General features: G+C 38.5%; 1 protein-coding gene across 4 annotated transcripts in view; it reads left to right on the top strand.

The window, feature by feature from the left end:
• Positions 1-13585, top strand: part of Dip2c (disco interacting protein 2 homolog C) — a 408405-nt gene that overhangs the window by 274375 nt on the left and 120445 nt on the right. For all 4 annotated transcript variants that reach the window (XM_028859456.2, XM_028859459.2, XM_028859474.2 and 1 more), the window contains 3 exons: positions 9833-9967; positions 11439-11558; positions 13181-13378. In XM_028859456.2, the coding sequence (XP_028715289.1) occupies positions 9833-9967; positions 11439-11558; positions 13181-13378 (453 nt within the window). The remainder of the gene's footprint in view (positions 1-9832; positions 9968-11438; positions 11559-13180; positions 13379-13585) is intronic.

The following is a 13585-nucleotide window of genomic DNA, read 5'->3' as shown; positions in this document are numbered from 1 at the left end:
CCAATATGGGTAATCGGTGAGTTCCTGATTCCAAAAGAGACTCTGTATTAGTCAAGGTTCTAGAACTTATAGAATGAATGTGTGTGTATGTGTGTACACATGTACACATATTGGATTTATTAGAATGGCTTACAAGTTGTGTTTCAGCTAGTCCAACAATGGCTGTCTGACAACTTGAAAGTCTAAGAATCTGGTAGTTGTTCAGTCCACAAGACTAGATGTCTCAGTTGGTGTTTATACATTGGAATCTTGAAGAAGTAGACCCTAATGCTAGTGAAGGAATGAACTTGCTAGTGAGATTGAGGGCAACCAGCAAAGAGCAAAAGCTTCTTTCTTCTACCTCCTTTATATATTTATATAGTCCTGCCACCATAAGGTGTTGCTCAAATTAAAGGTGGATTTCCCTCCTCCAATAGATCTGGATTAAAGGTGATGGGTCTTCCTATTTCAAATGATTTAATTAAGAAAAATCCTTCACAGGTGTACACAGCCACTTGGGATTTTGTTAATTCCAGATGTAGTTAGTTTGACAACCAAGAATAGCTATCCCAAAAAAATAAGGTTAGATGAATGGACAAAAGACACCTAGTATCAACTTCTGTCCCCTCATATGTGCATTTCTACATAAGTTGCACACCAGTATATGTGAATGTAAACATAAATAAATGAAAAATCAACAAAAATGAATTTATAAAAATCTTTATCTACCCCAGTGATGCATTATTACATAATGAGCAAGAGCCTGGCAGTTGGATGTTTTGATTGTGGAGTCTGCTTTATTAGGGAAATTTATTCGGAGAGTTTGAATAGACACTATTATAAATTACTCTTGTTTATTTATCTGTAACCATCCTAATATTTGTACTTTTCAAACATTATTCCCTTAAAATAGCACATATATACTGAAATTGGTGATGTTGCCACAGCCTGGCTGCTAAGGGCTGGGATTCCCTAATGTCCCATCCCTCTCAACTAGGGTGGTATTGAAGTTAGAGTGTTATAATTTTAGAGCAGCTCAGCAATTTTTTCTTATAAAGGGACAGATGTAAATATTTTAGGCTCTGTACCCATATACTGCTGCCAGTTGCTGAACATGGTGCCTCAATTACAAAAGAAGCTACAAACACAAAGACACATCTATTTGCTAATATTTCTAAAATCAGGGGCCAGGTAAACAACTACTCATAGTTTGTCAATCCACATTTTAGAATTTTAAACTATTTTACTCCAAAAGCAAACTGAAAAATATAAATCTTATAAGATAATGAAAGACAGAATGGAAACTGTCAGAGGTGGCCAATGTTATGTGTCCAGTCCTCCATTGTCCCAGCAGGATGGTTAAAACATGAATTTGGACTAGAAATGATTCTATGATGTGATTTTTCAAAATACATTTTACTTTGACTTGTTAAAATCCAAATAATACTTCTTGGCTCCAAAAGTATACTAACCCTTCATCCTCTTCACATTCTACTCTGGAGAAAACTAACACTCAAATTTTTAAGAATGCCTTATTGGTATACAAAATAAAATTATATCAGTCACAGACTTCTATTTTTCTATGTTTTTAAATGCATTTAATTTAGAAAGTAGTAACACATTCATTCATACTTTACACTCATGAGTCTCTCAGATTCTTTCTTGTGGCTTCACACAGAACAAAAAGCAGAGAGGATCCCCTAATCTAGCCTATGCTCAGGGAGTCCTTGGCAGCAGTTCCTATTTGGTTGTATAATCCCATGGTACTGTGTCATTGGATTTCTACAGCCACATTGAGGAGTAATAATAATAGTCCTAGCCTTAATGTGTATATCACACCTTTCTGGAATTTCTATATCACAAATATGAAGGAGAACATATGGGGAACTGTACAATCGGTAAAAGTCAACCTTGGCTCTCAGATCCTTGAATACAGAAACACAGCAGCCTTTTCTAACCTAACCTCCTCTTGGTTTATTTTATAGATTCAAATTTTAAGAGCAGTTGTGAATGACTATTAGTTATTTAGCAAGCAGGAGAGATCAGTCTGTAGCAGAAGCAATTTGGAAGATGGTTGTTCTGTTGCTGAATAACTGTTAAAGGAATATAGTCTTTTCTTGGGTGTAATAAGGTGTATCATTTGTATGTGTGTCTGTCCTACTTTGCATGTCTTGGTAGATCTTCCTTAGTATGTCACTTTGGGCTGAGACATCAGTTGCTGGTGCGTCACTCTTAAAGACTATTTTATTTTATTTCTACTGTGGGGAGACTGCAGAGGAATATCCTGTCTTCCAGTTAATTACAAAGGGGAGAGGGTATTGATTCAGTGAGCACTTAAGCTGACTGAGTCTCCTGGAACAGGCAGTGGCAGGCAGACATCATAAGAGTACTTTGACATCGTAAGTGGCTGGGTGCTTTGACATCATAAGGGTGCTTCTGTCTTTCTATCACCATGAGTTAACTTTTGTGTAGGGTTATGTTATGTCTAATGCAGTTGTGTTTTAAAGAGCATTTACACTTGACCAAAAGGAGGTGTGGCCAGTCTGTGTTCCTGCAAATCTTGTGGTGTGTCTGAATCTCACCCACAGTTTGGACAACTCTTAAGTTTAAATTCCAGAACTCCAGAGAAATCTGCTTTCCCTCTCTGTTCAAATCTCTTCTACATTCTTTTTGAAGTATTTTGGTTTATACTGTTTTGTAGAGGCCTAGATCATAACCTACCAGGAATCTGAAACAGCTAGGTAGACTAGGTAGGCTGAGTGGTCTGATAGCCCTATCTCATAGGCATCCTTTCCTTAGGTGGGCACTGTAGATGTAACCAACAGTCTTATTAAATAAGAAACACAGAACCAATGTAAAAGAGAAAGCCGAGAGGTCAGAGCTCAGAGCTAAAATCTCACCCTTCCTCCTGCGGTGTCCCAGCTTCCCGAAAGAGAGCTATATCCTGTCTGTCCGTCTTTTTATAGTATTTTGTTCTGCCTTCTCATTGGTTGTAAACCCAAACACATGACTGCCTCGTCACTGTATGTATGTACAGCCCCCCAGGTCTTAAAGGCATATGTCTCCAATGCTGGCTGTATCCCTGAACACACAGAGATCTATGGGATTAAAGGCGTGTGCCACCTCCGCCACACTCTTGCTATCGCTCTAATAGCTCTGATCCCCGGGTAACTTTATTTATTAACATACAATCAAAATCACATTTCAGTACAATTAGAATATCACCACAGGGCACAGTTTTTTTTTTTTTTTGTTTTGTTTTTTTTTGTTTTGTTTTTTTTGCTTTCACTGAGCAGTTGTGGTTGAATTATCCACAGGACTCTAGGGATTGAAAGTTTTCAAAGAATAAAAATTTAGGTTCCTTTGAAGTAGTAATTCTTTATTCATTCTCAATTAGTGAACTAAAGCTATTGTATTCTGCATATTAATACTAAATTTGAGGCTTTTTGTCTTTCTTTAGAATTGATGTAAAGACTGAAGTATAATTATAATACAGCTCATGAGTGGGTTCTGTTGTTAACCCTTGGGACTAGCAGTCCTAAGGTTAGTATTACAGAGTGCAGCTTTGAAACTGATGTTAGAACCTGTCTTTGGTCTTCTCTGGAAATAGTCACTAATGTATTCACTCATATATTTACTCACACTTTAAATTGGCCTACATTTGTTGAACATAGATGATGTGGTCTGGATATATTTTGTAGCTCCAGTATCTAAGGAGGACATTCTATAAATCCGTGCAGCCAGAATGAAGTGGCCTATCAGAGTATGTGACTAGGACAAAGTCAGATCAAGGAAGAAGCCATTTGACTCAGGCAGGTTCACCAACAAGGACCAACCAGTACCCTGAAACTGATCATGGCCAAGAAACAGCTGTTTATAAACAGATTGAAGATTTCCATGTTGAGGGCATGACAGTGAGTGACTTAAGATGGCTGGTACCAATCGATTCAAGATAGCTTGCATATACTTTCATAAAAATAGTTGAATTGCAGCATCCTCTATTTTCCTGTTAAACATTCTCTAACTTCAATTTCTTAAGGACTCATGCCAGTTGAAAAGAGCAGTAGTGATGCCAGCATGGGTGATCCAGTAATTTCCTGTGGGAAGTTGACAAGGTGTTGTGGGGACACAGGTAAAGGTCTCAGAGGTAGCACTAAGGGCAGAGTTTGCAGTAGCAGATAACCTCTGGCATGGGCCTAGAAAGATGGGAGTCAGTTTTCTTTTGATTTTATAAGCTCTGGGAGGACTAGGGAGATTGCACAGTTTATAGTGATTGCTCATGCAAGCATGAGGACCTGAGTTTAAATCCCCAGGAACCATATAAAAAGCTGAGTATGGCCATAAGTGTTTTTAACTGAAGTAAAATGTGGTAGAGACAGTTGGATTGCCAAAGGTTTCTGGTCAGCCAGCTAGTTGAAATGAAGAGATTCTGTCTCAAAAAATAAGGTGGAGTGCATCTGATGAGAGCAAACATCTCAACATCAACCTTTGACCTCTGAAGGTGTACTTATTGAGCCTGTGTTCCTATGGAACATGAATATATACACAGTCAAAACAAAAAGCCCTGTGAATCTGAGCTGAACAGTGAGCTGTCTTAAAAGACACGAATCCCTGTGATAAGAGAACTCTTCTTTAAGTGTTTCTGATTCATAGGGACCTCTTGGCCTTTGGCCTAGAACATATGATCATTTGAAACCTTGAACCTGCCCTTTCTTAATTTGATAAGTTTTTAAATTTATTCTTCTCTCATATATTATATTCCCCTCCTTCTTCCCTTCCTAGTCCCTCCCCCACCCATCCCTGATTTTTTCTTCCCCCTCTCCCTTCAGAAAAGGGCAGGCCTCCCAGGGATATCAACCAACCATGGCACATTAAGTTGCAGTAAGTCTAGGTACTTCCCTTCATAATAAGACTATATAAGGCAACTTGGTAGGAGGAAAAGGGTCCCAAAAGCAGGCAAAAGAGTAAGAGACAGCCCTTGTTCCTACTGTTAGGAGTCTCACAAGAATACCAAGCTACACAACTGTAACATATATGCAGAGGTCCTACATCAGTCCCATGAAAGCTCCCTGGTTGTTGGTTCAGTCTTTGTGAGCCCCTATGAGCCCAGGTTAGTTGATTCTGTGAGTTTTCTTATGGTGTCCTTGACTCCTTTGGCTCCTATAATCCTCCCGTCTCCTTCTGGAAAATTCCCCGAGTTTTGCCTAATGTTTGTGCATCTCTGCATCTGTGTCTGTCAGTTGCTGGGTGAAGCCTCACTGATGATGATTATGTTAGGCCCTATCCATGAGTATAGCAGAGTATCATTAGGAATCATTTCATTGACTTTTTAAACCTGCTCTTTCAACCTGAACTACTGTTTCTCATTCCTCAACAAGTGTTCCTGGAGCAGATGTTGTATGCACGAATCTTCAAAATATTCTTTGAAAAGATAGTTAACTCACTATAAAGCAGGAGTCCCGATGTATATTAGAACAGGTGTACTGTGTCATTAGAGTGACAGAGTTATTTTAAAACCACTGGTGGCTTTATCCTGTAGGGAGGGCAAATGTGAGGATCTTGAGGAGAAAGAGATAAGGTGATACATAAATTGTCCTGCTTTTCTTCCTGTTGCTGTGATAAAATACTCTGACCATAAGCAACTTGGGGAGGAAAGGGTTTATTGTTAGCTTACACTTCCAGGTAATAATTCATCACTGAGGGAAATCAGGGCAGAAACTGAACCAGAAACCATGGAAGGAATGCTTCTTACTGGCTTGTTCTCTGCCTTGCTCACCTAACTTTCTTATACAGCCCAAGACCACCTGCATGAGAATATTACCTCCCATAGTTGGCTGGGCCCTCCCACATCATCAATCAAAACAATTCTTCAGTACAGGGATGTGGGCTTCTCTACTAATTGAGACAGTTCTTCAGATGAGGTTCCCTCCTTCCATGTGTTGTAGGTTACATGTCACGTTGATAATAAAAACTAACCAGCATATAAATGAATTTGGAAACACTTTGAAGTCATCTAGCTGTCATTGTTCCTATTTTTTGCACTATCAGATAAATTGGAATCATTATCCACCCACTCAAAGAAGTGGGAATCCTGCTCAATGCACAGTCTTATTGGATAGCCCTAATGATATATGTGTTGAAGTGCATGGCTAACTTGAGTCAAATTGGAACGTAGGATGCTCAAACCTAGTGGTTGCTGTTTTTACAGGATGTCTTTCAGATCTTGTTTATCACACATTAGCATGCATTGTGTTTTTATTTGTAGTGAAATACTCCTGAAAGTATAATGTCTGGCCATGAGGTAGTAGAGTTTCTAGAGAATTAGACCATTTGAAAATATGAACAAAGGCCTATTTGGCAAAAGCACAAATGGGATGTGACAAGGATAAATAGAGTTGAAGATGATAAAGGGGCAACTTGGATGATTTTCTTTTCCTTCTCCCACTCATAGGAGTGAGTGGGTGGCACGTCCTACCTCCTGCTGCTCCTTCTAATACTTCTATGTCTATTCCTGACAAAGGCACACCTTCTTTAAGCTAGACTCTCAGAAATTGCCAATAAGGATGTGTGGTAGTTTATCTGGCTGTAATAGTAAAGCACATAGACTGTGAGGTTTGAACAGGGAATATTTATGTTCCCTCAGATCTGGGACCTAGAAGTTAGAGATGTGAAGGTACAGGCAGTTCTGAGTTCTCAGATGCCTCTCTCCCAGGCTTGGAGGGAGCCATGTCTTTTATAATCTCCACATGGTCTCTTCTCTGTTTATGTCTGTACCTTGATTCCTCTTTCTTTCTTTAAAAACTATTAGTTGATTTCTTGTTTGTTGCTTTGTTTGGGTATGCATGTTGGGAGTGCATGTGCACCATAGAATGTATGTGGAGGTCTGAAGACAACTTTTGAAAGTCTGTTCTTTCTTTACTCCTTTTGGTCTCAGGGATCAAATTGATATCATCAGACCTGCTCAGTCATTCACTGAGCCAGCTCTGGAGTGGTCCCTCTTTCTGATAAGGCCATCAATTATAGTGGGTTAGGGTCCATCCTAATAGCATTGTTTTTTATTAAATCATCTGCAAAGTACCTGAGCCTAAATAAACAGTCAAATTGTGATTACTGAGAGTTGAGCTGAAAGCTGAGAATTCAGACCATGAAAGATCAGGTACTCTTAGGAAGAAATGTGCTCAATAGTCTGTTTAGGAGCCTGTTGCCATCTTTGATTGTACAAAATATCCTGTGATTCAAGCCCCAGACAACCAACTGATGGTAACTAGCTGGTAAATATACCAATATATGTCATAGAATGTCATGTTGGTGAGAATGTTTCCTCCAAGACAAGTGTGTGTACCCAGTGATAGTGAAGTACAGCACTGGTATATGCATTTTTCCTTCACTCCAACTGTGCAAGGTGAGTATAAGATAGGTGTCACCTCTAGTCTATAAACTAGGAAACAAAGACATGGAAGCTTGATATCAGAACTTGGACCCATATAGTTCAGTCCTATGCATATTTCTCAAACCTCTTGTCCAAGTATTTGGAACTAAGGGCTCCCAGGATGACTCTGGTAGATCAGATAGGTTGGTAACCCAGGGTGTCCATTTGAAGCTTCCTCAGGAAGGCAGATTACTCTCTCTTAACTATCAGTCTTTCTCCAACAGAGTTATGTAGCATGTGCAAGCTAATTTCTGTAGAAATTCAGTCATTATCCACACTTCTGATATTTGTATATTTTTCTTACTTGACAAAATTTATTTGTAATATTCTCAACACAGTAGAGAGTTTTCTGTCACTCATGAACATGTGCAGAACCCCAAAACTCTTGTTTCCTGAAGTGCACATTTGTGGCTAAGGTCCAATAGGGTGGCCTTGACCTTCTTGTTTTAGTTCTCTGGCCATGAAAGTGTGTGCTCTTTACAGCATGTTCTATGTGGGTTTTTTTGTGCTTTTATTGATGAAAACTTGTATGAAACAGAATCTTAGTATAAGATTGAAGTGGGCAAAGAAAAAAGACTTTTCTATATGAATGACACTGTGGTGGTTTGAGTAAGAATGACCCCCATAGGCTCATATATTTGAATGCTTAATCACCAGAAGGTGGCACTGTTCACAAAGATTAGAAGGATTAGGAGGTACGGTTTCAAAAGCCCATGCTGGGCCCAGGCACACTCTCCGTGACTGCAGATCATGATGTAGCTTTCAACTACTTCTCCAGCACCCTGCCTGCCATGCCTGCTGCCATGGTCTTCCTGTGATGATAATGGACTAAGCCTCTGGAACTGTAAGCAAGCCCCCAATTAAATGCTTTCTTTTGTAAGAATTGCCTTGGTCATGATATCTCCTCACAGCAATAGAACAGTGACTAAGACAGTTACCTTCAGTAGCACAAGACTTTATACTTTTAACATGTAAAGGAAGCAATCTAAAATTTCCATGTAATATGCTTTAGTAAATAAAAGTTAGCATTCTGATATACATTATTAGAACTTACATATGTATAATTCATTGATCATCTCTTAGACGTGGTCTTCTTAATGCTTGAATAGTTATAAAAAAAAACTGTTCTTTTGCCATTTAACCATTTAAGAGCTTAATTCTGAATGCTGTAGGGGATATTTGCTCAGTTCCTTGGCCATGTGCACTGGATAGTTTTATGTCAACTTGACACAGCTAAAGTCATCTGAGGGGAGGGGAACCTTAATTAAGAAAATGCCTTCATAAGATAGGGCTATAGGCAAGCTTGTAGGGCATTTTCTTAGTGATTGATAAGGGAGGGCCCTACCCATTGTGGTTGGTGCTGTCTCCAGGCTGGTGGTCCTGGATTCTATAAAAAAGCAGGCTGAGCAAGCCATGGGATGCAAGCCAGTAAGCAGCATACCTCCGTGGCCTCTGCATCAGCTCCTGACTCCAGGTTCCTGCCCTGCTTGAGTTCCTGTACTGACATCCTTTAATGATGAATAGCAATATGGAGGTGTAAACCAAATAAACCCTTCCCTCCCTACGTTTCTTTGGTAATGGTATTTCATCACAGCCATAATATCTCTAACTAGGACAGCCATGGCATGACACTTAATAAACATTAGATTATAAGCTTTATTATACAACTTCTTAGGATTAGTCATGTTTTAATTAAAATAGTTAGCTATTTCTTGATGTCTCTCACCATTTTTCAGGAATACCTTGAGAATTTTGCGTGTACTAATTTGTTGAATCTACCCAGTCTCGAAAGAGGTGTCACCATTATTGCTTCAATTTGGTAGTTAAGAAAACTGAGGTGCAGAGAGATTAAAATGTATCCTGAGATCTCCTGGAATCAACAGTGTTGCCCTTTAAGTCCTAGGCTCTCTGGGTCAAAGCTTGAGTCATTTACTGCCTCTGTTGTCATACCAAGAAAAGTGACTTATTTCTGTGAAAAAGCACATAGCTCATAACACTTGATCCTTTGCTCAGGTCAGACATTACTCTAGTTAAAATGCTACAGTGATTCATTGATGTCGCTCCTGTGAGGAAATCTGAATTTTTAAACCTGTTTTTCACTAGAGATGTACACATTATCTTAAAATCAATCACCTTTGTTTTGGGGAGTTTTGTGGCCAACTTTTATTTGGAGTAATCTTTCTTCTTTGTTTTATGAGACATGATCCTTTCATCTATATGTCCAGGCTGGCCTCAAACTCATGGTCTTCATTGCATCTGCTTCCGTATGTTAGAAATATAGGCTTGTGTCACCATGATTGGTCAAAGTGATCTTTTTATATGAGTTTGTCAGAGTATTTTCTAGACATCTTTGAGGCCCTGTTACTTAACCTTTGAAATAACCATGAGGTTCATCAGAAAATTGTCTTCTGTGTTTCTTTACAGAAAATCATTCTGCACCTCCTGATGTAACCACATACACCTCAGAACACTCAATACAAGTGGAAAGGCCGCAGGGCTCTACCACATCCCGGACAGCACCAAAGTATGGAAATGCTGAGCTCATGGAGACTGGGGATGGTATGTCTTATAGTGAGGTGCTTCCTTCTGTGTGAACACTCTGCTTTTGTCCTTACTATGATTAGTATGAGTCCTTCTGACTGAATGTGCTGCTTCTAGATACACATTAGTTCCTTCAGTCCTGCTTATCAGATTCCTCAGGAACTTTTTTACAAGGTGACCTGACCATGAAAAATGTAAATCATCTCCAAATTGTCTAAGAATTTCTCCTTATTAAAAAGAATGTAAATATTATAGTAATTTAGCCATCAGAAGATAAAGATTTAATTAGATGCTAATGTTTTTCTAATGTATAACTAATGTTGGTTGAGTCATTAGAGTCTTTAAGGATTTATAGTACAAGTGTTAAGACCTTAAATGCCTACTTCAGAGGGCAACATGAAATTAAATGGAAAAACAAAGTGATTTATAGGAATGTTATAGCCTCAGATTTTGGAAGAAGGAGGTATCTTTTTTTCTCAAAATTGAAAATAAATTATCAGTGCTTTGCTAACTTACAGAGTAAAAGGGTTCCCCTATTTCTAATCTCGGTATTATAATAACATTAATAGTTCCCAGTATGGAGTACCAATCAGCAAGCCTCAGCTATGAACTTTCTGCTGTATTCTCCTTTAATTGTGTTATATTCCTGCCAGGGTTATAAAATGTAGGTTAGAATCTGGCAGTAAAATTATTCTTTTTTTTCTTTATGAAAAATGGACAGAACAGTATCAACATGCCACAATCAGTGTACCTTCAGTGTTTGTTGATGTTGTTATGATGACTGGGTGATTCACTATTAAATATCTAGTTCTGGCCATATCTTTAGCAAATGTCATACTGTCCTCAGCGTGGTTGAAGCCCTAATACTACTTATTCATAAAGATCAATTTAATTAAAACCGTAGCAGTTCCATTTCTTACAGAATTGGCTGCCTTGCATTCTACCAAGTTGGCTTTCATTCTCTGGCATACCCATTGTTGAAACTGATCATTGATATTATTCTTGTCATTATTTAAAAACTTCTGTTATCTTTGAAATCTATCAAGTTCCAGAATTAGGTAAATCTGACTCCTATATTGTGTAGTCCAGTGTTTCTCATTATGTACTCCCTCATCTCAGAGGCACACCCAGAGTTAGTACTAACATTCTCACCTAAGCTTCAAACCACTGGTCTTGGATTTATCTGAACCAAATTGATTGGGATTAATTGATAAGATACTATGTTTAGATGTTAAGAATTATGGCTATTTTTCCATGTTTTCAGAGCTATAATAATGTTTTGATTCCAAAAGTCCATTTTAAGATTAAAAATGCTTTTGAAGTACTGGAGGTACAAGTCAGTGCTTAGACATTTTGTCTAGTATATATAAGGCCTTACACTGTATCCCCACTACAGGAAACAAAATCACTATTGTTTGGGAAATTTTTCTTAAGTTATTTTACTTCTTCCAGAGTTTGTTCATTTCCACTCTGATTCCTACTTTTTCAGGTGTACCAGTAAGTAGCCGAGTATCAGCAAAAATTCAGCAACTTGTCAATACTCTTAAACGACCGAAGAGGCCCCCATTACGGGAATTCTTTGTTGATGACTTTGAGGAATTGTTAGAAGGTAAATTCTTTTCTTTTCTACCTCTTCTTTTATGAGGTCCTATAGTTCCATATACAATGCTACATTTTCTGCAAAATGACTTTATTTTATTAGGAGTAGTAATCTGGCCTTTTCTTAATAATACAACTCTAATTCAGAGTGCAGGTTGCTGTTTCCAATGAATATGTTAAAGGTACACCAAGTGTGAACAGTTAGAGCTTTGGAACCATCTCCCCCCTCAGTGGAATGTGGTTCTGTTCTGTGATTTGGGCCTCTGTGTAAAGACTCAGTGCCATGATAGTAAAGCAAAATGACACTATAGAGATCCTTGGCTCAAAGCCAAAGGATACTTTCTACACAAGCTTATGAGATTGGGGAAGCATGGTGGGGACTCTGCCCTCCATCTCACCTATAGTGATGGTAGTCTTCACCTAGATAACTTAAAATTGAAACAAAGTAGATCTGTGTGCTGGATCAAACCCAAGCTTCTTGTTATCTGTTAACTGAAGTTAAGACTCAGCTCTGAGGGATGGGGAGACAGATGACTAATGGGATAAAGCACTTGGGTGCAAGTGTGAGGATGGGATCTCAGATCCCCAGCACCCATGTTTAATGCAAGCTTGGAAAGTATAGACAGATCACCAGTGCAAGGTGGTGTGAGACTAGCCTTATCCATGAGTTCTGGGTTTGATTGACTGACACTGCCTCAATGAATAAGGTAGAAGAAGAATGATGGAGGACAGTTCATAACATCAGTCTTCAGCCTACACATGCACACTCATGTACACATGGGACCACACACACACACACACACACACACACACACACACACACACACAGGCCTGCACTCACACATACATACACACATTCAATGAAAATTGAAAAATAAAATAAAATTTATAGAAGTCTCAGCTGATTTTCTAGATAGCAGGTGGAGGTGATCACTCAAACTCTGAGAGAGAATCTTTTTCTAAATATAGGGGAAATAATTTTAGTTTCACACCTATCTAAACATTTTGTTTTTTTGAGACAGGGTTTCTCTGTGTAGCCCTGGCTTTCCTGGAGATCTCTCTTTAGACCAGGCTGGCCTTGAACTCACAGAGATGCACCTGCCTCTATCTCCTGAGTGCTGGGATTAAAGAAAGGTATGCTCTACCACCACTGGCTAACACCTATCTAAACTAGAAGAAGAGGAACAGTGTGTTTTACAATGAGGCATTTATTTTAGTTTTACTCATGAAAGTACTTTCACCATGCTTTTGTTATTTAGAGTATTTGTAGAAGGTTTCTACCTGTATGTCATCAGTAAAGGGAAAAATATAATGTAAGAGCTGAGCCTTTTGGAGTCTTGAATACTGTGTGCTAATAATTAGAACTTTAAACCCATGTGTTTAAATGTGAGAATCTAGGCATATGGTTCTCACATCCACCTAAAGTCTCCATTCTGTGTTGCCTTGGAAATTGTAAGAGCTCAATTCTTTTGTTACATCCATAATCATTTTAATTCTAGAAAAGCATGTTTGCTGTCAGCTGATATATTTATGCCTGAAATATGAATCTCCTAGATTTTTTATAAACTCTAAAAATATTATACTAATATGGATATATTTTTCTTAAAACCTTCTGTGTTTAAATGTATTTAGTTCAACAACCAGATCCAAACCAGCCAAAGCCAGAGGGTGCCCAGATGCTGGCCACAAGAGGGGAGCAGTTGGGAGTGGTCACAAACTGGCCACCCTCTTTAGAAGCTGCATTACAGCGATGGGGGACCATCTCACCAAAGGCCCCCTGCCTGACTACCATGGACACAAATGGAAAACCCTTGTACATCCTCACTTACGGTAATCCCATAATGGCACTTATAGTAATCCTGTAAGATCTATTCTCATCCTTTGTCATTACTGGTTGGGGAAAAATATGTATCTTCTGGGTAACTCATTTATGAGCATGTTCCTTTTTTTGTTTCTGGTTTAAAAGTAGATGAAAATTTAAAGAAATTTTTAGTAAAATTACTTTGTGTTGATAGAGGAGTTACTACTTTTTTAAAA

The sequence above is a fragment of the Peromyscus leucopus genome, chromosome 5 (genome assembly GCF_004664715.2).
Source record: "Peromyscus leucopus breed LL Stock chromosome 5, UCI_PerLeu_2.1, whole genome shotgun sequence".
NCBI classification, from domain to species: Eukaryota; Metazoa; Chordata; class Mammalia; order Rodentia; family Cricetidae; genus Peromyscus; species Peromyscus leucopus.
Note: the sequence above shows the minus strand (reverse complement) of the source record. Positions and strands in the feature narration are given on the sequence as shown.